At 49.8% G+C, this 27,115-nt stretch overlaps 2 protein-coding genes across 2 annotated transcripts; one reads left to right on the top strand and one right to left on the bottom strand.

The window, feature by feature from the left end:
* RTL5 (retrotransposon Gag like 5) lies at nt 1–15,477 on the bottom strand. The gene is made up of 2 exons (XM_089904376.1): nt 1,363–15,477; nt 1–1,082 (listed from the first exon to the last, which is right to left on the bottom strand). The coding sequence occupies exon 1, from the start codon at nt 4,702–4,704 to the stop codon at nt 2,986–2,988; it is 1,719 nt and encodes a 572-aa protein (XP_089760502.1). The 5' UTR covers nt 4,705–15,477; the 3' UTR covers nt 1–1,082; nt 1,363–2,985.
* On the top strand, nt 4,746–26,420 carry NHSL2 (NHS like 2). The gene is made up of 7 exons (XM_022565570.2): nt 4,746–5,313; nt 8,172–8,299; nt 8,606–8,801; nt 10,656–10,787; nt 12,025–14,352; nt 15,830–15,962; nt 16,804–26,420. Exons 1-7 carry the CDS (start codon nt 4,746–4,748, stop codon nt 17,126–17,128), a joined length of 3,810 nt encoding a protein of 1,269 aa, XP_022421278.2. The 3' UTR covers nt 17,129–26,420.
* Nucleotides 26,421–27,115: the final 695 nt, after the last annotated feature.

Genomic DNA, 27,115 nt, shown 5'->3' with positions numbered 1-27,115 from the left:
AGGCTTCAGGCTAGGGTTGATCCAGGCGAAGTGCCTGGTAAGTACCTAATGCCTCCTAGGTGGGCTTCTGTGCTTGCTCAGTAACCCAGAGAGACACAGTCTTTACACACCCTCTATCTTTTTTATTGAGGAGAAAGCTTTAGCATACAGAACGATTTCTCATCTTCACAACACAGTAATGCAACAATATACAATAACACATTGGTTTCAAACGATTTCTTCCCGGGTCTCTGGGAATCCGTGGGCAGCCTTCATACCCCTGCATGCATCCCCCCATCCCCACCCACCCCTCTTTCAACCCAAGAAAGCACCCAAAGCCCATAGTTCCTCTTACAGCCCTTGTGGCTGTTACATCACAATATTGAAGACCTGGGAAAAGGGGGGAAGAGGGTCAAAGGGAGCCCAAGCCCCCTTGCCACCAGAGGGCCAGAAAACAGCTCACTGCTCATCTGCCCTTTCCCCGGCTGAAGCTACACGGGCTCAGGATGAGAAGCACCATGGGAACAGGCAGGGCCTGTGCTGAGGGGTCCCTGGAGATGGGCGTGCAAGGCACCTGTCCTTTGCACTTCTCTGGCAGGCACGTGGGCAGCAGGGCCAGCGTGTCGACCATCAGCAAACAGGGTCCACGGCTTTGAAGAACAGCGGTTCCCCTTCTGGAACTCTCTCCTGAGGAAATAGCTGAAAAACAGACAAACTTTTCTTTACAGGGTTATTTACTCCTGCACTGGTGGGGATGGGGGAAACCAGGCGATTGACATGTCCAACACATTAGGAGAATGCTTAAATAAATGATTCAGTCTGTGTGACTGCATAGGTGGCAGCCATTTTAAATCCTGCTGATCGAGAGCTCGCAGGATGACCTTGGCTTTGAAAAGACGCAGTGAGGTGGCTTCCCTGGTGGCGCAGTGGTTGAGGGTCCGCCTGCCCTGCCGATGCGGGGGACGTGGGTTCGTGTCCCGGTCCGCGAGGATCCCACGTGCCGTGGAGCGGCTGGGTCCGTGAGCCATGGCTGCTGAGCCTGCGCGTCCGGAGCCTGTGCTCCGCAGCGGGAGGGGCCACAACAGTGAGAGGCCCGCGTACCGCTAAAAAAAAAAAAAAAAAAAAAAAAAAGACGCAGTGAGAACACACTAGAAAGAAAGTGTTAACAGTGCTTGCGTCTGTGTGGTGGGATTCTGAATGTTTGGGGCTTTGGGGTTCTTATCGTTTTCTCTATTTGCCAATTTTTCTACAATGATTATGTATTACTTTTCTCTTTGGAGGAGGGGGGTAGTAGCCTTTTTAAAAGATAGCAGCAGGTTATAGGAACTTGGCTCCACCGATCCCCAGGCTGAGAAATGTGTGAGCAACAAAAGGGCTTCTTACCTCCCACTGATGAACCTCACCAGAAACCAGCCGGAGGACTGGGTTTCTCCATGACTCCTCTTCCTCCAGCTCCTTCCTCTTGCCTCTGGGCTCAAAATCCTAAGGCTGGGCTGAGGTTACCTATCAGACTCCGGTGAGGAACAGAGGCTTAATTTACTATGTTTTCCTCCCTTTGGCCGCAGACACTTCGGCTGCACTTGCCCAGCTGCCAGGCCCTGTGCAGGAAGCCCAGTGTGGAGGGCAGTTCAGGCCAGCAGTGGATCTGACTGGCATTCTGTGGCCAGAGTGACATACTGTGTATTTTTCACTGCAGAAGCAGTGTTTTCTGGACCCAAGGCAAGCAGCAGGTCTCTATGAGGGCCCCTAGGTTAGGACCCAGAAGCCCCAGGAGTTACTAGGAGGCAGTCAACCGCTTAGGCCTCACCGCCTACTCGATGCCCAGCGCCAGGCCATGGCTTGCCCAGAATGTGAGAGACACAAGGTCAACCCGACTGCAAGGCTGCAGTGGGTGAAGTCTCTGCAGAGAGGACCTTCCTCTCTACTCTCAGAAATAAGGAGTCCTTTAAGTTGGAGTTGAAGAGCAGGCCTTGGGCCTCTCTCTCTGGCAGTCTGGGAAGGGAAGGCCAATTAGGCCACCTCTGGAACCCCAAGGATGGCAAATCTTCTGCCAAGACCTTTGGCTGGAGACTGCAGTCCAAGGCCTGGCCGGGGGAGGAGACCACCGTCCCTAAGGAAAGAGTCACTCCTTACAAGGTCAAACTGAGTTGTTGCTGCTGCTTTCTCCTCCTCCGGCTCCCCCACCCAACTGCCTACCCTCTAGGCAACATCAAGGAAAAGGGTAGGGCATGGAACATTGGGCTCTGTCCACTGGGGATGCCCAGGAGGGTAATGTAGTAAGAGGAGAGGGTCCCAGATCTGGAGAGCCCTGAGGCCCTGAGCCTGTAGTCTGTGGGAAGGTGGAACCAGCTTGCTCAGTCAGTCGAGGTCAGGTCTCAGCTGGGTGGTCCACTGGACACGTGGTTTTGCATACTCTCACTGGGCTAGATGGAGGGGGTTCTTCAGGGCCCTCCTGCTGGAGGGGTGACCTGAAGCAAGTGTAGGCTTCCAGGACCGTTTCTTGATAGCATTTGCGCTCCACTGATTATACCTAGTAAGTGGCCACAGTGGCTTTAAGAGTTCAGTGGAGCCTGTCCTTTCACTCACTGGGGCAGAGCAGTGAGGCATTGGGTGAAGTCCTGGTTAGCTAGTCAGAGGATTAAACCATAGGACACAGCGTGAATAAACGCAGGAGAGGTGAGGGCTGGGAACAACTAGAGGGGAAATACAAGAAGGTGACCAGTTCATTTACAGGAACAGGCCCAGACACCTGCTCTCTAGCTCGCGGCAGGACGGAGCAGAGTGCACGCCAAGAGGGCAGCTACTGCTGAGCCCTCCTTTCCCTGGTGTCACTCCCCGGTCACAGTCGCAGGAAGGTCTGGAGTTCTCCAGGTCTTCTTCGGGTTCTGCAGGTTTGGAACTCCCTTAAGTACTGGTCGGTCAATGGGGCAGGTGTGGCAGCGAAAGCAGGGGCAGGGGACGCAGTGGAAGGGTGTGTTCCGGGGTGGGGGCAGCTCGCCCCGGCTCTCACACGCGAATGCGGCCCCGCGCAGCCCGGTGGCCCCCCTGCCTCGGAGTGAGGCGGAATAGCACCGGGGGACGGCGTCGTATTTGGCGTTGCCCCAGGCGACCTGCCCGGCGAATCAGTGGCGGCGAACTGTAGAATGGTGAATTGGTACCTGGAAGGCCCTCCAGAAGTGGGACTCGATTCTGGTTCCTCCGTCTGCTGGGCTGTATGATGGGAGGTGACACATCTAGGAAATTTTCATGATAGTAGCCAGAAGTCTGGGATGAAGCATTGGCGTAGGTGGGCTCTATCTCCATCAGCTCATCCAGGTCATCATCTTGGGTCTCGTCCTCTGTCTCTTGCTCCTGTTCTGGCTCCTGCTCGAGCTCCTGCTCCGGTTCCTGGCGGCCACCCTCATGTTCATCGTCTTTCTCATCCTTATTCTGATCTTCCTCCTCCTTCTTCCTCTTCTTCCTCATCCCCTCCTCCTCTTCCTCCTCTGCTTCCTCCTCCTCTTCTTCCTCCTCCTCTTCTTCTTCCTCCTCCTCGTCCTCCTCCCCTTTTTGTTTCAGCTCCTTCTTCCTCATCTCTTCCTCCCTCTTCCCCCTCTCCTCCCCCCTGGTCTCTTGCTGAATAGCTCTCACGTGCCTCCCCTGGTCCTTGTCCCGGAGCCTGCGCCTGCATGCCTCTTCATCTTCATCCCCACTGTGGCACTCTTCTCCCCCTTCACCTTCAAGATTACGGTCTGCTGCAAAAGGGAAGAAAACATTGCGAACCCCAGGGAGTGGGATTGGCTTGGGGACACGCACTTTTCTTTCTATCTCCACGCACTCGAGAATCAGCTCGTCCAGGTCGGCCATTTCAGTTGACCATAAGAGCTCCTTGCGGAAGAATTCTGACAGGCCTTTGAGGAATTGGTTTTGAAGGCGGCAGTCATCCCAAGACAAGAATTGAGCCAGGAACTGAAAAGCATCTGCATAGCTGCCCAGGGTACAGTCTCCCTGCTTGAGCTTGCGGATGGCTTTTTTTGCCACACTTGGGGGGATGGGGCCACAGAATTCCTTACGGATTTCATCCAGGAAGCGCGGGAAGTTGGCATGCAGGGGGCTTCCTTCCTGGGTGACTGAGACGGCCCAGTCCTTGGCTTCACCAGCGAAAAAGGAGATCAGAAAGGACACCCGCTCAGCGCCCCCGGGGAAATGATCCTCATGGTCGGCTATGAAAGTCTCTAGCTGCATCAGGAATTCAGCCAGGTAGACTGGGTCGCCCGAGAAGGGTTCTATCTCGGGCCGCTCCAGCGGCGGCAGAGGAGGCTGCGGGGGCAGCTCCTTGGCCGAGGGTGGGGGCAGCGCCGGCGGGGGCGGGCTGGGCAGCGGGGGTGGGTCGGCGGGCCCGCCGGAGGTGCCGCAATCCTGGATCACGCTAATCAACAGTTCGTCTGGGGCGTACTCGGGCTCGGCGCGCGGGGGAGGCCAGCACAGGAAGGGCAGTTCTCCCTCAGGAACGGCGTCAATCTCACTGAGCGGGAACTCAAAGTTCTCCTCGGAAAGGACGGGCACCACGGGCACCGGCCAACGCATGTAGCTCGAGACATTGCCCCGCAAGGAATTGACCTCGGCCAGGGCTCTGCCGAGCTGAAGGCCCAGATTGGCATTCTCCCCGCGAAGGGCATTTAATTCTTCTCGCAGGGCCACGTTCGCCATGCGGAGGCTATTGAGATTCCCGGCCGCCTCGGACATCAGGACTAGTCTGGGGGCCTGGAGCTGCGGGCGGGGGTGGGATGGGGAGCCGGGGGCCGCGGCGGGGGGCGCGGGAGGCCGAGCCACACCCACCAGGGCAAGGGCCCGGCGGCTCGGCCCAGGGCGCGTTACCTCGTCCCGGGGAGCGCAAAGGGCGGGCGGCGGCGGGAGCCAGGAGGCGCCGGGCGGAGGAGGCGGGCGGCGAGGCAGCGAGGCGAAGATCGGGCGGGCGGAGGCTGGTGGCGAGGGAGAGAACGGACTGCAGCACGATCTGTCGAGGAAAAATCTTGCGGCTGGCGCGTCCCCGCCTTTTAAGCGTGGCCCGCGCCACCCCCCCCACCCCCGGCCGGGGCGGGTCTTGGGGAACCGCGGGCGCCCACTGGCCGCCGCGCGCCGCCCCCGGCCCCCCCCCCCTCGCCGGCGGCGCCTCTCACTGCCTCTCTCCTTCCCTAGCTGCAGCTAACTCGGGTCGGGAAAATGCGACAGCGACTGCCCACTCGAGGTCGTCATGGCGACAGCCAGTGAACGTGTTCCTCTCCTCGGGCAGGCCCCCGAGTGTAGAGGAGCTGCTTCGCGAGGCGCAGCTCAATCTCCAGAGCCTGTTGCAAGGTACTGAGAGGGAGGGGGGCTGCGGCCGGAGCCCACGGGACAGATGCATAGCTTCTGGAGGGAGGCGACGAAGAAAGAGGACAGGGACTCGCGAGATAAAGAGAGAGAATAGTAGAAAACCTATTGAGAAACAAAACACACACTTTCCATCTCTCACCTTCCAGACTACTGACTCCAAAAGCCCTAATTCTACGGCTGTTTACACCCTCTGGTCCCCCTCCCTCATTTTTTTCAGTTCAGTAGTCTCTGGGGGAAAAGGGACAGAGGCCGAGGCAGGGCCATGGGTCAAGTCATTTACAAAGAGCGCTGGATGAGAGACTACCGCAATATGGGCCCGCATACCCTCAGGCCTTCTCTTGCAACATCACCCAAGTCTTTGGAATCCCGGCGCCCAAAGACAAAAGAGGCATCTGCAGGGTCTCCCACTCTGGGCTTCACTCACTCTGCTCTTGCAATAACCTTGTCCACATATCTCCTGGGTCGCTCCTGCCTCACCAAAGTAAGCCCAATACACAGCACTCAGAGCTCACCTCATCCCCAATTCCCAACCCCATGTCTCTGAAGTATACTGATGAGCACCTTGTACACAAAGCTGGGTCCACACAACCCAGAGAAACAGCCCAGCCATAATGCCTGAGCAGTCAGATTGCCTGCACCAGGCAGAATGAGAAAACCGAGACTTTGAAATCAGACAGAGTCAGAATCTAATTTGAATCCCACACCTAACTAGCTGTGTGACATTATGCAGATTACCCAACCTCTCTGAGCTTCAGATTAGTCAGTCATCTTTAAAATGGGGATTCCACTTCCCCACATGGCATGATTTTGTGAGAATTAAAAATAGGGTGTCCACAAACTGATTAGCAAGAGTATCTTGCAGCTGGAGAGACCCAGAGAAGATGCAACATCTACTCCCAGTCTGTGTCCTTTGGAACATAGGCTGATTTAGACACAATATTAAAATTAATGTAAAAGAAAAAAACAGTTGTGGTCCCCGATAGGACCTTACAGTGTGAAGAACATACACATTGACCAGAGGGATTTATCCAGTGTAAGTGGCAATAGGATTAAAACTCAGTGCTATGAGAGAGACTATTGGGGTGCTACAAATATCTGGATGGCAGTTACAAGGGGCATGAATATGTCAGAATTCACTGAGCTGCACACTTAAGATTTGTGCACTTTAGGCAAGTTAGATCTCGAGAAAATAATATAAATAAAACCCCAGTGCTAGTCACAAGCTCCTTACACCCTCCAGGCACTCACTCTCCCATTCGGGCCTCTTTTCCAAGCCTAAAAACCCTTACTCCCTCTTCCCCACTCCAATCCTTACACTTTCTTCCAAGTTCTATTCTTGCCACATCGAAAAAGACCTTTAACACTAGTTCTGCACTTTGCATCATTCCCTCCCTAAGCACTCATACGAGGCCCTTTGTACCATCCAGCTCAAGAGGACTTGTATAGTTCCGAACTGATTTTTCTTTCATTTGTTCATTCATTTACTCATTCATCTACTAGTCCCAGGTATATATTTTGTCCACCTAACCAGACTGGGCTTCTGAATGTAAAGGATCACATCTCTTACTACTCTCCGGTTTCCAGAAGCACCTGGCACAGGGCTGGATCCCCAAGAGGACATTTGCTGAGTGAACATTAAAAGTGAAAAGAGGTCTTATTAGCTGTCATTTATCCATACCAACAAAGGGTAACTTTTACGGAGAACAGAAAACTGCAGAGGGGCCACCCAACTGAACAACGGCCATGACCCCACCTCCCTGCCAGGGCAGTGGCAAGCTTAGAGAAGCAAGATTCTAAGGGACACCATGAGCCTCGTGTTCAGATAAGAGAGGAGCTGCTATGCAGAAAGAAAGAGTCAGTGTGCTCTGTGTTGCCACCATGGGCAGAATGAGGACACGTGGGTGGAAACCTAGGGGGAGGCCAATTTACCTCAAGATAAGGAAGAACTTTCCTGACACGCCTGAAAGCCCCAACTGTCCTTGGATGGAATGAGCCACCTTGGGAGGAAGGCTTCTCCCCTCCTCTGCAGGCAGGTGTGTGTGGAGGCTGAAGAAACACCTGGAAGGGATGCTGAGGAAGCCGGAGCCCAGAATGGGATGTTGGACCAGAGAACCCTCGAGGCCCCTCCTGACCCCAAGTTTCTATGATTCTTCAAATCTCTGTTCGAATGTGCAGAGTCCTGACTGTTCTTTAGTCTCACTTCCTTCACTCGTTGAATTCATCACTTAAATGAAACCCCTTCAAATCTTCTGCATCCTTCTTATTCCCCAACGATGCCCCCAAACTTCTCCTTCCTCCTCCGCCACTACCTCCACCTTCCCTCTCCTTCCTGGACCTGATATGCCCCCCACAGTGGGACTAAGGTGCAGGGAACCGAGCCCTCAGAGGCTCAGGTAAGAGTTCTCAGCATCCAAGGGAGCATTCCATGTTGGACTTCCCAACGCAAATTTCTTTGTGCTTCACACAGGTCATGTCCCTGGTAGGGTTGCAGAAAACCTGAAGAGATGCAGGACTTCAAAGAGAGAATCTTGCAGCAGAGAGTAGCAAAAGGCGTCTGCATCCTGAGCCTCTTTCCTGAGTTGAGCACTTAAGGTGGGGGCCATGGAGACAAAGGCTTGGTCCCCGAACCAGCACAACTCAAATCCATTGACTCTCTTTTCTCCTCATAGGAAGTAGGCATTTTTCCATTCCCAAATGGCTCAGACGCCGGGAACTATCCTAAAGAAGCAATGAGAGTCAGACCTGGCAGCTAGAGCAGGAGCCCCAAGCTCATGGTCCTTCCCTGGCCCACCGCTTGGCCGTGGCTCCCTAGAGTGTGTATCCACTGTGCTGTTTTTCAGAAGAATATGAGGAACAGTACTCGGAGGCCAGACTTCTGGGGCAGACCTTCCGCTCTGCTGATGAGGCCCCTGAGCCCACTCCCAGCCCAAGGCCCCAGTCTGCCAGGCGTCTGGAGTTTGTACTGATGGTGAGTTGCCTCCTCCCCCACCTGGGAGAGCCAGCATGCAGAGCTCGCCCCGCACCCATTGACGGGGAACCTGGAACTGCTTACATTACCCACTGGAAGCTGCTGCTCATCTCTGCTCACCAGCAGAGCCATCCTGAGGCCCTGCCGAGATGGGACCTGCACGGCAGGCGTCCGGCCTGGCAGCCTGTCCACACTTTCCTGCCTCCCAGATGAAGCCTCCAACCACCCTGCCTAGACAGCCATTCTGTGGGCACGGCTCGTCTCCAGTCGGGAGCACACCCTTCCCATCACCTTCTTTCCCAACAGCCCACAAAATGGCAGCTGAGCGAGGATGAGACTACCATGCAGGGTGTGAGGGCCCCTGAGGCCTCCCTGAGCCTGCCTACCGCAGCCGACAAGCAAGCTGTCTGGAATAGTCCCTTCCCTCTGCCCGTCCTAGAGGAGAAGCGATGGCTTCAGCCTTGTCCCACGCACTCTGACATCGTGCCCATCAATGTCTCCGGTAGAGTTGTTTAGCATCGCCTCTGTTCGCTTCCCTCCATGCCAACTACAGATCATCCTCTCCAAATGCACTGGGTGCTGGGGGAGGGAGCGAGACTTTCTTTGCTACTGGCTCACCCTGCACTGTCAAGGTCATGGCTCTCGCCCGGGAACGGAGGCATGCTCTTTCTTCACTCTCTACTGGCCCTGCCACACTAACTGAGACCATTTGATGGCAAAGGAAACTCTCTTAACAGAAAACTCTAAAACCTTATGAATTCATGTGCTCTTTGGAGCATCTGTGGAAACTTAGAGTGTATGAGTTATGTTTGGTTTGGGGAAAGAAGACTTCTTGTGCCAGAAGCCGGGTTTGGAGCACACAGATAGGAGTTGCAGGGGAAGTGTGGGGTTCAGAGTGCTGGTGGTAAACGGGAGGATCAGTATATGTGCTGCCGAAGCGAGCACTAAACGGGAGGATCAGACCCAGAGTACAGACCAAGGGCCTTGTGGCACTTTGAGTCATCACTCAGTCTCCTAGTGAGGTGGGCCTCTTGCACTTGTGTGAGACCAAAGAGGGATCCAGTACTACCTTGAGATGGGGAAAATAATGTACGCAGCTCAGCTGGTTGTGTCTCTGGGGACATGTGGCACCCTGTACCATGCCCATTATTAATTCACTGTCCACACTTCACTGGCTGTAAGTGGAAAAGGAAGAAGGTCAGTCATTTCAGAAGGAGATAGGGCCAACGGCCTGATGAAATCAAGACCTCCTAACCCAAGGGGACCAGAGGCACCCTGTGAGCCAGTGCCAGCCCATGGTGTGCTGGAAAAAGTTGATGAAGATGTTGAGGACAGCTCTGGCCACAGGCGGTGACGCTCCCTGGATACGGGGTAATCCAGCGCCACTGGTGTCATCTCAGGAAATTAGAGACAGGAAACAGAGCGCAGAGCCTAGGGAGATGTACTAAGAGGTGTGAGGGCTGAGAGGAGAAACTCACAAAGTGATGGTGGGTGCTTTGTTTTTGAACTTCTACCTTACTCTCAACGAGGCTGGCCCTGTGTTTTGCCCACAGAGCCACTTTCTGTGGAGGGGGGTACCTATGTGGCCATGGGGCTGAGAGGGGAGGGTTTGGTTAGGCAGCCGCTGAATGAGAGACAGTGCAGGGGAGCAGCAAACCTCACCCCACTGCCCCCGCCCTGCCCCTGCCCTAGCAATTCCACAGGAGCAAAGACTGAGCGGGTGCTTTGAGAAAAATAGATCTCAATCACCACGCAGGGGCGAACTTTGATCAAATGTGATGAGGTGCCTGGAGGGCAGACTATCAGACTGCTTCCTGGATAGTGGGGAGGGATGGCGCAGCTTCTTCGAGACACTGTCTTCATCGGCCTGAATAAAGGCTTTGATCTGAGAAGAGATTGCAATCAAGCAATATCTAGTCTCAACATGTCTCTCCACTCCAGTGGTTCTCACCCCGGGCTGTACATCTGAACAATCAATCACCTGGGGAGTTTGAGAAAATGCTTCTATTTGGGCCCTATTCCCAGAGTATTAAGTGTTCTGAGGTGGGGTCTAGTTATTAGAGTTTGAAAAGCTGCCCAGTTTATTTCGATATGTAGCCAGGGTTGAAAACCATGGCTCTCGGCCACCTAAGACTCACAGGTGACCCCGGGTGGACCTCTGAAAGCTAGCATGCGTGCTTTGGAGCTGCGGGTGCCCGGGGCCAAGTTGGGAGGGATGGGGAAGAAGGGTCGCCTGCCTGGATGCTATTCATGCTCATCGCTACTGCCATCATCCCTTCTCTCAACCTCAGGCCAGTTTCTGCCATACTGTAAACAGAAACCAGGATGCACCCAAGTGTCTTTATTTTGGCTACAGGGCAGCAGTTTGATAAACATGCAAGTTTGCGACACTCGTTGTTTAACACAGAGACAGCCGTGAACCCCAAGTCCACCCTGAGGCGGAGGCGGACCATTATTGGATTCTCTAACTATTCCCAGCGAGACCAAGGTGACCCCACCATAGCTGATCCCCCAAACCCTTCCCCTTGCTCACTCTCACCATTTCTGCAACCCAAGTGGTATTGCTGTGACAGGGAACAGGAATGATTGGGGGGGAGGAGGGACTTTGGATGTCCTGAAAAAGCCAATATAGTAATTAAGGATAACCAAGGACCTTTTGTCAAGGGCAGCAACCAAATATGGAGAGCAGGTCTCCCAGGCTAATAAGTTCGTTATGTATATATTTCCCATTATAAGTGGAATATAACTATGTATCTCGAATTTAGGCAGATAGATGCCTAAGAAGGGGAATCATCACTAAAAGTGCCATCTTCACAAAACCATTACTGCCATTAAATGAAGGCCATCCAAAGAGCACAGACCGGAGAGATATGGATACAAATTCTGGCCTCTCCACTTACTAACTGTGAGGCCTTAGCCAAGTTCCCTAACCTCTCTGAGCCTCAGCTTCTTCATCTGTAAGTTGGGGATGATGATTCCAACCCGGTGGAATGTTCCTGAGGGTCAGAGTTATTGTATGTAATTTTCCTACCATGTGCCTGGTACATAGTATGTGTTCAGCAAATGGTGGCTGTTATTATAAATTATCATAAGAGTAGTCGTCATCGTTGTCATCATCATGATATAACATCCTCATGATATAATAATTGTTGTGTATATGAGAAAATCTTTGGGGATTTTCAACATCTGAATCGTTTCCTCACATCTGTAGGTTATTCTCACTTTTTCCTATTGCCAAGTTAAAAAGCGACAGGTGTCAAAAATGCAACCAGACTCTGAACTTTCCAGCTGTGGCATACTCCCAATGCACTGCTGGAGCTGAAGTTCACACTGCTGTCCTTTATCAGTTCGAAAGCCTCTGCTCTCATCTCAGAGGAGGTGAACGCTGAGGTCTGTGGTCGTTTCATGAGCCTGGGGTGAAAGCCTAGAAAAAACCCATGGTAGTCCCACGTGCCACTTCAGCTCTGAAAGGCATATTCAAAGCTGGAAAGTCTTTGGAAGCCATCTGGACAATTCAAGGGCACCCTGTGACTCACTGTGTGGTGATGGGCAAGGACCCAATGTCCCCAGTATCCTCATCTATGGAAAGGAAGAACCAAGGAATTCTGACCAAGCTGTTGGCAAGTGCTTCTTGGCAAAACTTTGGTGCTCCCGTCTCTTTAGTGACAGCTGCTGCTGGGGGATCCCTGGCTGCACCACTAACGTTCTGTGTTTACCTCCCCCAGGTCACAGCAACAGCCCCACAGGCAGTGTGGCCTGCTCTACCACCTCAGACATCAAGCCCAGCCATTCAGTTCCAGGAGGTGTTCACGGAAGAGTTGCCATCAGTCAGGAAGCTCAGTTACCAAATCTCACCTCGCCAGTATTGAGAAATCCTTCTAGCGATCCGGAAGAACCTCTCCAGGCACGTGGTGGCACAAAAGTCCCTGGCATGGAGAGCATGGGGATGGTGTACAGCGTCCCCAGTTCTTGCAATGGACCAACAGAATCAACGTTCTCCCCTTCCTGGAAGGGAGATGCTTTTACCTACGTGACTCCAAGTGCCACTGCTCAGAGCAGTCAAGACAATGAAAATGGAAAAAGTCCTTCCTCTGGGAATTCTTGGATCTCTCTGCACACATTGCCACCTCTGGTTCCTAAGGAGGCTGCTACCTTCTTTGTCACTCGTGATACCCCAGCAGGATGCAGTGGGTCTGCTGGCTACTCTGAGCATTCTACTCAACGAAGGCACGTATCAGAACGACCCTCCAAGATTGGCCTCCTGACTGGTGATACCTCAAGGCTGGAGACAGGCCCAGGTGGGGCCAGCAGGTTTCGGGAGCGGTCACTGTCTGTACCCACAGACACAGGCACCACGGATGTGGACTATGACGAGGAGCAGAAGGCCAGTGAAGCCTGTGCCCTGCCTTATGCCAGTACAAGTTCTGAGGGCAGTAACAGTGCCGACAACATTGCCTCCCTTAGCGCCCAACAGGAGGCCCAGCAAAGAAGGCAGAGGTCCAAGAGCATCTCACTCAAGAAGGCCAAGAAGAAGCCTTCCCCACCGACTCGCAGTGTCTCACTGGTCAAAGATGAACCAGTCCTCTTGCCAGACGGTGGGTCAGCGCTACCCAAGGACCAGAGGCCCAGGAGCCTTTGCCTCTCCTTGGAACACCAAGGACATCACTCATCCCACCCAGATACTCAGGGTCACCCAGCTGTGCCAACCTTCAAAGACCCAGAAGGTACACAATTCGCCCACCACTGGTATCTTACTGACTGGAAGTCTGGTGACACCTACCAATCCTTGTCCAGCTCCAGCACTGCCACTGGCACCACAGTCATTGAGTGCACCCAAGTTCAGGGCAGCTCAGAGTCTCTCGCCTCCCCTTCCACCTCCAGAGCCACAACGCCTTCCCAGCTTTCCATCGAGGTGGAGGCCAGGGAGGTATCCTCCCCAGGAAGGCCCACTGGGCTGATGTCACCCTCCAGTGGATACTCCAGCCAGTCAGAGACACCAACACCCACTGTCTCCATGTCCTTGACCCTGGGCCACTTGCCCCCTCCAAGTGGCAGTGTCCGGGTGCGTCCAGTGGTACCTGAGAGGAAGTCATCACTACCCCCAACATCACCAGTGGAGAAAATGTCCAAGTCACGGCTATCGTTTGACCTACCGTTGACCTCTTCAACCAACCTGGACCTGTCTGGGATGAGTATCTCCATCCGAAGCAAAACCAAGGTGAGCCGGCATCACTCGGATACAAATTTTGGGGCCAAGCTGGCCCAGAAAACTAGCCCCAACCAGCCAATCATGCCCATGGTTACTCAGTCTGACTTACGTTCTGTTCGCCTGAGGTCAGTCAGCAAGTCTGAACCGGAAGATGATATTGAGAGCCCTGACTATGCTGAGGAGTCAGGAGCTGAAGTCTTCACCTTGCCAGAGAGAAAGGCAAAACCTCCCATAGCCGAGAAGCCCCCACTGGCCCGAAGGCCTCCAAGCTTGGTCCACAAGCCACCGTCTGTCCCCGAGGAGTACCCACTAACTTCGCCTACCTTGGCTATGACCCCCAAGACCTCAATTCAACATATGAGGCCACTCCCTCAAGATATATACACGGTGGTGCGGAAACCAAAGTCCTCCAGCTTCCCTGAGGGCAGAACCCTGGGGGAGTCAACAGCACCCTCATCTCTTGTTTTCACGCCTTTTTCCAGTTCCTCTGGTGCTTTCTTCTCAGGAACACAGCAACCTCCCCAGGGAAGTACGGAGTATGAGGGCCCCAAGGGGAGAGCCCTACCTGAAAGAATTAGCCTCCAGAGCCAAGAAGAAGCTGAGAAAAAGAAAGGCAAGATTCCACCTCCTGTACCAAAAAAGCCCAGCGTGCTGTACCTGCCTCTCACCTCACCTGCAACTCAAATGGAGGCCTACACGGCTGAACCAAGGCTGCCTCTCAGCCCCATCATCACCCTGGAGGAAGATGCCAAGTGTCTACCAACTAGCGACCACCTGCCATCGGCGGGTACAAGGACAACCTCCACGCCACAGGCTGACAGTGAAAGGGAGGCAAGCCCTCTGGGTTAGTAAAGTGTCTGCTGGCTTTTCCCTTCAATCCCAGGAGAGGTGAGGGTGAGGACAGAGTGCCAGGGGCAGAAGCAAATGCCCCCAGATAATGATCCTGATCCCAGGGCGACCAAATCAGTAGGGTACACCTCTTGAGGGTTTGAGTTACTCTAAATCCGTCTCACTGCCCTTGGGATGGAGACGAACCCAGGGGTGGATCTCCAAGGCCCAGCCTGGGCCAGACTACTCTGAAACCGCCAGTGCTGAGCTAATGAAATCAAAGTAGGTCTTAGCACCCTAGGACCTTAGGAGCTTATCTTCCTCCTCAGGCAGGCATCTCCTGCCCTAGGCACTGTCTCTCCACGTCACCGTATGGCACTTTTCACCAGCCACACTGAATTTGGTTTCATGCGCGGGACTCAGTACCCTCCCAGCCTGAGTTTCAAGTGCTATGGCAGGCTGGAAGGCTTCAAGCAGTGGAATATGTTACCAGCAGCAGCTTCTCTTAGTGCTTTCTAGAGGAAAGGGGGCTCATCTTCTTGGATGGTTTGAGCCTTGTTCTTCTTGGAACCTTAAGACCAGGCTAGAAAATGTTTCTCATCCTTTTGGGGGTTTTTCTTGTCTCTCTTTGTTTTAATTGTGGTAAAATACATATAACGTAAAGTTTACCATCTTAACCATTTTTAAGGGTACAGTTCAGTAGGTGTTAAGCACATTCACGATGTTGTGCCACTATCACTACCATCCATCTCCGCAACTCTCTTCATCGTGCAAAACTGAAGTCTGTACCCAGTCAACAATAACTCCCCATCACCCTCTCCCCCCAGGCCCTGGCAACCACTCGTCTACTTTCTGTCTCTATGAATTTGACTCCTCTAGGGACCTCATATAAGTGGAATCATACAGTATTTGTCCTTTGGTGACTGGCTTATTTCACTTAGCATAATGTCCTCTAGGTTCATCCATGTTTCTCATCCTTTTTGAAACCCTTAACACCAAACATCAAAATCTTATGGCCTTCCTTAAGCTGATTTGGACTTTCAACGTAAGTTAAATCATTGCAACTAAAACAAGCAAACAAATCGAAGCCACAGGTAATTTTAGAATCTGCTTCCTCAAACTCCACAGGCTCCCTCTGAGATTCAGATAGGTCCCACTCCCACCCACCGGTTGAGTCATTGCTTTAGATTGCTCTCAGCTCCTTGAGCTTTAAAAATGATGCGTTTAAAACGAGAGAATGCTCAGGCAACCTGTTGTAATGGAAAAGGCACGAGAGAACAGGGACCCAGGCTGATCTTCATCACTCCCCTCCATGTTTTGTTGGCCAAATCACTAACCTTAGGAACATTTTGTTCCCCTGCAAAATGGAGACAGCAAGTCTCTGCCCTGCTGCCCTCCTGGAGCTGCTTTGAACATCACATGAAATACATATGAGAATGTGCTTTGTCCTAACAATTGTGGTCAAAGTCATTCCTTCTGGTTCTTATGCCTAGGGAGCTCGATGGAACCAAGAACCGAAGAAAAAAGTATAATCAGTGATAAAACAGCCGAATGGATTGCGGAAGAAGATGATGATGTGTTTGTGGCTTCACGAACAACTGAAGATTTATTTACCGTGATCCACAGGTCTGGACCAATTTCCTAAATTCCTATCATAATTGCCTTTCCTTCTTATACCAGAAGAAAAACTGCTACCTCTAAGCAGAATGCTTAGAATGGAAACTGGAGACTAAGTTCAGATACCCACGTAGTGAACCCAGTCCAGGGCCTCACCACCTCCAATTCATTGACATCTTTGGGTGAAATGGAAGAGAGGAAGGCGGGGAAGGGAGGACCAGGTGCAGAGTGAGAGGCCCCTCGTCTCCTAGCAACCCCAGGGCCTATTGTGGCTCCATCTGCTTTCTCACAGCTCTGCCTAGAGTCAGAGACATTTAACCCTTCACAGAATTCCTTGTACCAAAAAATCTCATCAAGAAGTGAAGTGGGGCACCAGGCCGAGCATCAAAGCAGGAGCTTAGGCAAAGGGGGACCAGACGGGGACCCCGTTATTGGACAGAAGCACAAAGCACGGGCTCCATGATGAGGAAACGGGAAAGAGCCCAGTTATTGGAGTTGGAGCACCGGTTCAGAACAGGATCAGCTCATGGGCTGTCTTGATTCAGAGTCATTGAGCTACTAGCTTTGACTCCTTAAATTCTTCCTTGGTACCAGAACCTGGGCAGGACTGAGCCTGCAGGCATAGGCCAAGTGACTCTAGCTGTGGGCATTGAAAGGAATGTAGGGACAGGGGGCCAGACAAGGGACTCTGAGGACTTAGTGGAGAGAAAGAAAGCTGGTAAGTATGACTGCTCACAAGGCTGTTGCATAGAAGTTCCCAGATTGTGTCACTGGCATTCGTGAAGTTATATGAAGCATTAGGAAATGTCTGCCGCACAAATTCACTCAAAGTAAACTTTCTCTCATTTAGGTCCAAAAGAAAGCTGCTTGGCTGGAAGGAGCCTGGTGAGGCCTTTGCTGGTGGCAGCAGACCAACCTCCCACTCACCAATAAGGAACACGGCTGAGTCTCCTATCAGTGAGTTGGCTGCCTCTGCAGGGTCAAGCGGCAGTGCCAGCCTAGATGCTGGCAGAAATGATGATTTCAAGGCCTTGCTACAGAAGAAGGGAAGCAAGGCAACTCCAAGGTCCCGCCCCTCAGCAGCAGAACTGCTGAAGACCACTAACCCACTGGCACGGCGAATTATTGCACAATTTTCAAAAGACTACGAAACCCCTGATAACCCCAGTACCTAAGCCCTGGGTTCAGCAAGCAAGGTTGAGTTACTAAGCTTGAGTAGAAAAGGGGGAAGAGAAAAAGGGTTTTAAAAAGGAACCATGGAAATAACAAAAGAGCCTGCATTTCTTTTACATTAACTCACACTCTGGACAACAGGAGAGAGGCCACATCCAGAACTAAAATCATCAGGCACTTTAATCATCTTTAGACATTTTATGTTCTCATACTTACAATCTTGCCATTACTAACTACCGATTTTCTCCTTGTTTCCCCCACGTGGTATGCACTCAGAAGAAATTCTCAGATGCAAGGGCACATACGCCATCTTTTAAATCAATGACCAGGCTGCTCCATCCCTGGCTCCTATCACTGAGGGGCACAGTGAGAGAGCAGATTGGGGGCTGCCAAACCCAGGGGACACAGGGTGCCATTGCTGATTATTCACTTTCCCAGCAAGGCCCTGATGGCCCTGCATGGAGAAACGGAAGGACCCTGATGCCTCTTCAGCCACAGTATAATTCTCCGCCACAAGAGGTTTGCAGGTGTGCACTTGTTTCGGCATGAGGTTGATTGGATGGCTTTTGTCGTGCAAAATATGAATGTGACTCTGTCCTGAACTTCACACCTTTTTCAGTTTGATTGTCTACACGGAGATCAGGGTGATGAGTTTTAGTAAACATATAGACCCCCCCCCTCCCCACCCCCCTTTGCTAGAAAAGGTCAGGACTGGGTTGCTTTGGATGAACCAAGCTTGGCCAACAAACAAGGCAGCCGTTTGTTCACTCAGATCTATCCAAGGTAACTCACATGTGCGCCTTGAGATCCTTCAAATGTCTGCCAACAACGGCAGCTAGTGTCTGTGCCCAGCTCATGCTGCATTCGAAGAACTCTCGCTTCATTTGCTTATAGTATTCATTACAGGAAGTCTTTAGCTGAAGGAACAGCATCCTCAAAGTCCCAAGGAGGAGAGAAAGTAAGTGTAACTTGCCCACCACCATTCACTTCAGATTGTGGTTTGTGGTTGGTTTGGTCTTGTTTAAAGGAAATCTTCCTCTGTTTCCAAACCGAGAACGTATAGACTAAAAGGATAGATCCAAAATCTGAAAGGCAGCCTTGCAAGTTGCTATGGCCCATAACCCAAAAAAAGGGCTACTTTTTGCCGTTTACTTTCTGCTGTTTGACCAATTTTCAATTAACCTTCTGGGGGAGAATGTAAGGACTGGGGTAAATGGGATACTGGATGCTGACAGAGTCCCAGGACAGTCATTGTGACCCCTTCTCCCCACCCCCTGCCAAAGCTTATAGACACTAACTTTCCTTGTCAGTTCAATTTTCTAAGCAAAGCAAGAGCCGTGATTCATTTGATTTTCATATGTCTGGTTTCTGGGAGGTTGGGGGGAAAAAATAGCACTGAGCAAAGAAAACTGGCTGACTAATAATGGAGGAGTAATTGTCCACCATTCCCAAGAGGGAAAAAGGAAAGTCAAATGAAATTGTAGCCTGCTTCACAAAGAGAGTCCCCTGACCTCTTCCTCCTTCACCCCCCACCCAACAGATTCATTGGTCAACCTCTTGGAGGATGTGGAAACTGCTCCCAGAGACAAGCAGATCTTGATTTTGGCAGGTCTCAATAAGAAGCAAGCTCTTTAGCCCAACTGCCCACACAGCGGAAGAGCAGCTGGAAAACCACACTGAGTGCTGAGGGGACTTGGGCCTCTCACATAGAACCCCTAGGCCTGGGCCCTTGGTTGGTACAGTTCTGAATTCTAGACTTCTGAGTACAGGCCAGGCCCAGCACCTCCCCCTGATTTAGACAGAAGCCACCTCAAATAATAGACAGCTCTTGAAAGCCCAGTTGCTTTTGAAAGTGAACCAACTATTTAGTTCAAGGGTCCTGACCAAATTTCAGAGGTTTTGCCTGAAATAAAATAAGATTCATTCCTGGCCTTAATTTATATATGAATGCCACACACTTGTCTGCCCCAGACTCAGAATCCCAAAGGATGGAAACATTTTCCTCTGTGGGGAAATGAAGGAGTGTTTGTGCTTTTGCCTAACAAAAGTGAAAGGCTGCCGGGGCCCTCTACTCCAGAACCATTATGAGCTCTAAAGCAGAGTATAAGACTCACACAGTATAGGACTTGTTACTTCCGCTAACTTTTCTGGAAGCTTCTTGTTTGGTACTTCTAGTGGGTTTTGCCTCTCCCCTCACCTTGCCACCTCTGGTGGTTTTCCAGAAAGATTCTAAAGCTGAATATCCAGACACCTTGATGTCTTTCAATTACCTTGAGTCTTGTTTTCCCCTGCAATACTCCGTATGCCTGGAATTTTTTAGAAGGTCTTCTACATCTTCACTATGGCCCTCCAATGCCCAGTGGTGTTGCCATTAGCATAAGAGGATTCGGGGCAGAGATGATGTGGGCAGAGGTAACACTGAGGACTGGTAATATTCATTTAATATTTTGCAACAGGTGGACCTAGTCCCAAACAACCAACCAAATTGTAGAATTTCTACCAATCTCTGATTAACATAATGCCAGACAACTCTCCTAGTCCTCACACTCAACATCTCGCCTCCCCTTGGGTATCATAGCACCAACTCTGTCTTCCACCCAGGCACAAGCCACAGTGTCTGCTGCCTCGTGCACCTACTCTGCCAAGGCTGGAGAAGAGAGGCTGAAAGCCCCTTCCAGGAGGCCTTTCAGAGAAGCGACTGTTGCCGCTATTACTAGTGTGAAGAGTGATAACAATTTTTGAAGGTGGAATACAGAAGGGATACAGGTGAAATGAAGTTGGCCCCAGGAAGTCAGGTTCCAATTCAAGTTGTTTCTGTCCCTCTGTTTCCTCTGATTCTAACCAATAGCAGCAGGTGGCTCTACTGGACTGACTTCTGCCTAGGCAGGAGTAGATGCAGTCGTCCCCAGGGGAGGAGGTTAATCGGTAGCTAAGAGCACTTTGCCCTTGGTGGGTGTTCATTATGTATTTGTGGTTCAAACATTGAGGGTAGGGAGCAAGTCGTTCTCAGCACAACAGGAAGCTTCGCTGCTGTCTCCTGTCCTTTGCCTGTCTCAGTCTCTCACCTGGGCCTCCCACATGGCCCCAACTTGCCCCTCAGTCCCTATTTCTTTGAACTGCATCCCTAGCCGACAGCTCACCCTTTAAGGACGCAAGACCGCAGGCAGCAAAATAGCTTGCATTAGCTTACTGACCACAGATTGACCAGTTGATCTGGAATCATTACTTTGAATGTGCAGAGACAGAGGAGAATCTGCAAGGCTCTCACAAGCACGTCACCGGACACCCATTTTAACTCTCCGACAACGTGGGTCAGATTGTGATCCCGCTGGACCCATCAGTCTGAGCAGATATGTCCACGCCACCTGCTCTCTTCCTCATCAACAAACTACTTATTAAAAAAACAAGTTCACAGTCAGTGCTCTGTTCCTCCAGAGGACCTTCCATTATCATCAAGTCTGTAACACAATGGCCAGGCTTCACTTTAATATGATTTGCCAGGGCCAGGACTAGAGCGGGGTGAGTGAGGTGCCTGGGGTGCAAAATTTAAGGAGGCACCCACTCTCAGGGCCATGTTAGTGCCTTACCCTCGTCCCGGCCTTGCGATTTGCACTCTATAAAGTAATATTGGTTTATCTTCTTTCTATGGACATGTATGGTTCTTCCGATTTCGGGGGGTAACTCCCCATCTGTTGTTGCACCAAATGTTTTATTGCCATCTATTTTTCCACTGCTCTAAACCTTTGTACGCCTACACATCAAAGACTCTTCAATATTATCAGAAAACATGGCCGATTTCTAAGTAACCTACTCCAAGTGGCAAGTTAGCACCCATTTCAATAGGGATGCTGACAGGGACAGCCCTTCAGCAAAATAGCGAATGAGTTGGAGGTCTGTCATTGGGATCCTCCGTCTCCTCTGTCTGCTCCATTCCCCCCGACCTTGCTTCTTAGCACCAACTCTGAGTGTGTCCTCGTTTGTCCTCCTCCTTGCTAAGGAAAGCATGCTCTCAGGAAAGGGATAAATTCCTTTACTTTGAGATTATAAGGCTTAATGATACCTCTTTGGAGGGTCACTTGCATTTTAACAGGGAAAAAGCCTTAAGCCAAAGGAATGACGTTCTACTTGTAGAATTTTAGGCATCAATCAGTTGCAGAAGTGTATTTTTCACCATGGAAAGGTCAAATTCCCTGATGACTAACTCCCGAATATAGAAAAAACCTTAATCTCCTGGAACTAAGTAAATTGCTGATGGTCGATTAAATTCTCCTGATTCTCAGTGCTGTTCAGTATGGTTACTACCAAGGGACTATCAGAAATGGCTACTAAAGCCACTGAGAAGGCCCAGATAATTATTATACCTTAACATTTTTACACAAATGGAATTAATATTACTTATTATTTGAGTAAAGAACACAAGGATTTAAAGAGTTTGTGAAAATGTGTCCTGTCTATGAAAGGTGAAACTGTCCAATCAGTGTCAGATCAATGTCAGCTGTCTGGTATCTCTGGTACCAGATTATTAAACTTCCTCGAGGCGCAAATTTACTGCATGCAGCCTTGGCTGCCCCCCAACGCTTATCTGTGTTTCGTGCTACTACTTCCCCTTGGTGTGAGAATGAGACCAGATCTATTCCAGAGCACCCAGTCCCTCCAAAGCCTTTGCGTGTATTTCAGCTGTACTTGACTAAACTATTTGGGATTTAAACGGATGACTGGGAAAGAGGTACAAAAGAGCTACATTTGTCAAAGGGCAGAGAAAATGATGAGGATTTTAACAAGGATATGAAATAAAAAAATTTTTGAATACTCTGAAATATTTGTAGAGGAATACAGTAGGAAATGGTTATAGGCACACATTTAAGGTACTTTTAATAAGTTTAACAAAACAAGAAATTTGCATAAGTAATGGGTTATGTGAAATAGGTATCTACTTTTGCTCAGTAAAGCCAAAAACCTAGGCCAGTGGTTCTCAAAGCGTGGTCCCAGGACCAGCAGCAGCATCCCTATAGTGTGTGTGTGTGTGTGTGTGTGTGTGTGTGTGTGTGTGTTCCAGTGACGTTACTTCTTCAAGCCCCTGAGTCACTGTAGCCACGACTCTCCAAACGATTCCAGCCTTTCCCATCTTTTCTACTCTCGTTACATTATGTGATCAGTCTCTGGCCATGTGGTTTATATTGTCATGTTGCTCAGATACATTTTTATTTGCTATTAAGAAATTATCAGAATCAATTACTTGCTCAACCTGAAAAACCTTTGATTTGACTTAGCCAGCACATCTGGCCAGTTTTTGGTTTAAAAACAATTTTGTAATTCACAAATAGGAAAGAGGAAAATGTGTTACATTCATTTGGTATTGCCAACCCTTAAATGTCTGTCTTTCCTGTGGTGGCTGTTCTCTAGGAGGGCTCTGGCAGAAATAGATTTGATTTTAAGATTTTGCATATTTGTGGAATTTGATATCAACAAATCTGTAAACAAAATCTGAACTGGAACAACCAGTTAACTCCTCTCTAATTCCAAGCTTTATGAAAATGTATTCCTTATGTGGTGTTGAGCTCTTTTTAATGTTCAATTTTATAAAATGTTCTGCATGCAAACGCAGCATCGTGCTCATTGTACAAGTCACCTGACACTCATCTCCTCCTCCATATGTGTGATGGTGAAGAAACAGCAACATGTATGTTCTTACCTCTCCTGAATCAATTGTAAATTACAAATCTTTTCATTAATTTTTAAATGAGATATATTTACTCTGGCTAGTAGTTAAAATTTTATTCTTTTTATTATATTTCATTGCTACTTTTTTCTACTGACTCCAGAGCTTACTTTGGGGACTATTTCTTATTTCTAGATTGCTGTATTGATCTTATTTCTATATTTATCTGTAGTCATGGTATGTTAGAGCTGAAAGAGACCAACCTCTCCTTTTACAGAGGAGGAAACTGAGGCCCAGAAAGTCAAAAAACTTACACAAGGACTTCCCTGGTGGCACAGTGGTTGGGAGTCTGCCTGCCGATGCAGGGGACGCGGGTTCGTGCCCCGGTCCGGGAAGATCCCACATGCAGCAGAGCGGCTGGGCCCGTGAGCCATGGCCGCTGAGCCTGCGCGTCCGGAGCCTGTGCTCCACAGCGGGAGAGGCCACAGCGGTGAGAGGCCCGCGTACCACAAAAAAAAAAAAAACAAAAAAACTTACACAAGGTCACACAGTGGCAGGGCCCAGCCTCAATCCCAGTTCTCCTGCCTCTGGGCCCAGTGTTTTTTCATCCAAAGCACTGCGTTTATGGAAGAGCCACAGCTGGCTTCTACTTTTATGACACATGAATTTCCCAGGTATTTCAGCGAGCAATATATATGCTTTAAGGAAAATGTTCGAGTTCTTTAGCTGATGAATCCAAAGACAAATCTGATTTTCAGTTTAGAAACTTTCATTTCCCTCCAATTTCAATGTATGTGTCCTACTCTATACAGTGGATGCTTTCCCTAAAAGTTATTTGAAAAATGAATTTTTATAGATTAAATTTCATTTTTTTAGTAGAGAAGTTTCCTATGGAAGGGAGTCTTCTGGTGACTTCTTTTGAAAAATGAAAAGTCCTCTTGTCAATGTCCCCTAATGCCTCTACTTTTTTTTTTTCAGTGTGAACTTTTGTAAGTGGCATCTATTTAAAGTAGGGCAAACCAATGTAGGCTTTCCTCGAATCTACTTTATCCTCCCCTTCTTAAATTTTACAAGATAGTTTCAGACTGTTAGGTGTTCGTGAGATACTTAGTTGTATTCTAGAAACTTCTTGATATTTTAACAATCCCTGGGCTCAAACTCTATCTCAATCTTATCAAACGATAACCAAATTTCCTAATCAGTACTGAGCTCTGCATGCAGTTTCATTTCCAGAACATTCTTTGCCTAATGCTTCTTAGTATGACTCTCTCTTTAGCTATTCTCAGGCTTTCTTCCATAGCTCCTGTGTACCTCATTAGTCTGGTTTAGTAGAGTTGCAGGCAGTGCTCGTCAGATGGAGTGGTATTTCCAATTATCCCATTGTTCCAGTCCTTCTCCTGGACCTCCCCTGGTTTCCCTTTACAGGAACGCTCAGAGATTGGTGGGATTTTCCTCATCATCTAGACCAAGGTTTGACAAAGTTTTTCTATAAAGGACCAGATAGTAACTCTTTTAGGCTTTGTGGGCCACAGATGGTCTCTGTAGCATGGTCTTCTTCTTTGTTACTGTTTGCTTGCTTGCTTTCTTGCTTGACAACACTTCAAAAATGTAAATACTATTCTTAGCTCTTGGGCCATACGAAGCTGCAGATTGGATTTTGCCTGCTTGTCATAGTTTGCTGACCCCTGGGATGGGCATTTCTGTGACCCACATGATGACTGAGTTGTGTGCTGGGTGATGTGGCTCACTGCCCTCCCATCTCCCGAGCTATCAGGCCGGCCTGTGCAGAGGGGAGTGGAAAGGGGCTGCATTTGCCAACTAGTACTCTCTGATAGATGGACTCTCTCATCTGTCTCTGTCTCTGTGTCTCACTCTCTAACTACCTCGGTGTAGAAACCCTCATTCTTTTCTTTAGATCTCCTGTACTGGTTATCCAATGTGCCTCTGCTTCCTCGAGTGTGGGGTGAGCTGGCAGGAAAGAATGGATATCTGAGGTTTCTTATTTCGTTTGTCCCAAACTGTGGTCGGGGACCCCTGCCCTGGATCATCTGTCCCACTCTGCCCTATACTGCCATCACGTGTTCAGGGCCATGGAAAGTTCTGGAAAGTCTGGTGGCCCAGGCCATGAAATTCCAGTTCAGTCTATTGTTTCCTAGGGGAATCACTAGCTCTCTTGGTTACAATGGCTGGTTTTAAAACCCAGAATGTCCATGTGTCCATTTTAATGTGATTTGGACCTGTTCTAGACTCAGCCCCAGCAATGAAATCAATGAGGTATGGAAGGTGTTTTGTGCCCACAGTTTTTCCCCACCTTAACCCCCTGCCTCCTAGACCCCCAGCCTTGGGGATCGGCTCCTTGGGATGCTCCATGCAGCACCACAGCCAGCGGTCATTCAGCACACCACCACCTCCTGTTTTCTGAACCCCTAAGAGGGTTCCTTAAAGCTTCTTCACATCTCTCTCATCTCACTCCCATCTCTACCTTTCATGCTACTTGGGGGTGTAAAGCTCAGTTTCACATTTTCACATTTGCTCGTATAAATATTGGGGGATACGGCTGAATGACAAGGTGTGTGCCTGTGTGTGTATGCGTGGTTTCTCCACCTGGACTATGAAGGTCCCATTTACTCGTGTATCTCACACACACACACACACACACACACACACACACACACACACACCATCCAGTTCTGTCATCAATTCTCTGGTGCAGTTCCAGGTCTGATGGGGCTGGTCAAGGAGGAGGGATGGTGGGGCTCCTGAGGCATTTCCCTTTTCTTGTCTCTTGAAACCTTCTTTCCACTGGCTTGTGCTGGAAGCCATTAGAAGAAACTCCTCTGGGGCAATTCTGGACAGGCCAACATACAAAGAGCTAGGACTTTAATTCCATATGAACTCTGTCACTTAGACATACCTCTCAGGCTGCAGGATTTTTTAAAATCTAAGAACATTGCTTCTTGGGACCTTTAGTTTGCTTTCTGTCATTTGAGCCCAGGGATTTACCCACTTACTGAAATCTAGATTTCAAAAACTCAAGCCACGAGTAACTTTAGGATTTCCTTATTTGAAAGCATCCATGAAACAGTTTCTTTCTGCCTTTTGTTTAGGATTTCCAGCCTTAAGAAGGAAACCAGGCTTGCACCTTGGACTCTAAAACAGCAAAAGTACCACACTTGCCAAAAGTAAAATGAGGAAGGAGGATTGGCTAGGCCTACTCTGCATAGTCAGGAGAAGGACTTTTGTTATGTTAGCGCTCACCATTCAATGCTTACTGAATGCCAACGGTGCACTCAAGAAAAATAAGGGAGACAGGAATTTGCAGACCGAGATCCTAAACTGGAAGGCAGAGATAAGGCAATTCCCTCAAGTGATGAGAATGTGTCCCTGGATAAAAATATCAAGAAGCAGCAAGAGAGATTGTCATCCCGGTCTTTTTAGAATTCCAACACAAAATGGAAGGGAGCCCTCTGTGGGGTGATATTACAAAGGGTTTTTCTTGTCTTTCTTTCTTTTTCTTTTTTTTCTTTAAAAGAAAAGGCATTCCTTACTGACTTGCTACCAGCAATTGAACTGTATTCTTTATATAGCTAGAGCTGTTTGTGTCTTCTTAAAATAAACTTTTTCTGTTAAAATCATTTTGTTTCACCCTCTGATTCTCATTGTAGCAATGATGACTTTATCCAGACACTAAGCCCAGTTTGTGAGTATGTTTTCCAGACCACACAAGTGTGGGACCCACAAACATGAGCTTTGATTCTCACAAACCCCTGAGAGCCCAAAACAGATATGCGGGACACAGTGTCTTGCAGAAACCTGGCCCACAGAGCTGTGAACCTAAGTTATAGGGGCAGGGAATATGTCTTTGAGGACTTTGTCTCAGGGATTCTAGTTCAACTGCTCCTAGAAGCAACAAGGGGCCTCAGACAGGCACAGCTCTGGTGAAGTAGGCACCGGTCACCAGGCTCCTAAGGAGAGGAGGTTGCCATAGCAACTGTGCTCAGGGCATGCACTCCCTCTTTGTTCTCTGGCTCAATGAAGCCACCCAGCAGGGAAGACCAGAGTGAGTCAGGGCTGGGAGCAGAAAACACAGACCAGATGTGGCCCAGATCACTTCCATCCCTCAAGAAGGGTATGGTCCCACCATGCAGGTGATGACAGCTATATTCAAGGGTCAAGTCCCATCCAAAAGGAGCTTTGTTCTCTGGTGCCAACTGGCTCAGGCCTCTAAGGCTGAGGCCCTTGCAGCCAGTATCCTTGTCTCCCCAGGCCCCGTGCTAGCTCACGTCCCCTGACACCACTGGGCTGATCTTTCAAAAAGACACCACAGAGC

Source organism: Delphinapterus leucas, chromosome X (assembly GCF_059928025.1).
Source record: "Delphinapterus leucas isolate spDelLeu-1000000601 "Yukka" chromosome X, BTC_Dleu_Yukka2, whole genome shotgun sequence".
Classification (NCBI taxonomy): Eukaryota; Metazoa; Chordata; class Mammalia; order Artiodactyla; family Monodontidae; genus Delphinapterus; species Delphinapterus leucas.
The sequence above is the reverse complement of the archived record's forward strand: the minus strand, read 5'-3'. Positions and strand labels throughout refer to the sequence as shown.

Excerpts from the sequence above, each read along its gene's own strand:
- NHSL2 (XM_022565570.2), top strand. The coding sequence starts at position 4,746 with ATGGGGAGCCGGGGGCCGCGGCGGGGGGCGCGGGAGGCCGAGCCACAC. Across the intron at positions 5,314-8,171 it reads TCTCCAGAGCCTGTTGCAAG|AAGAATATGAGGAACAGTAC; the intron begins GTACTGAGAGGG and ends GCTGTTTTTCAG. Across the intron at positions 8,300-8,605 it reads GTCTGGAGTTTGTACTGATG|CCCACAAAATGGCAGCTGAG; the intron begins GTGAGTTGCCTC and ends CTTTCCCAACAG.
- RTL5 (XM_089904376.1), bottom strand. The coding sequence starts at position 4,704 with ATGTCCGAGGCGGCCGGGAATCTCAATAGCCTCCGCATGGCGAACGTG.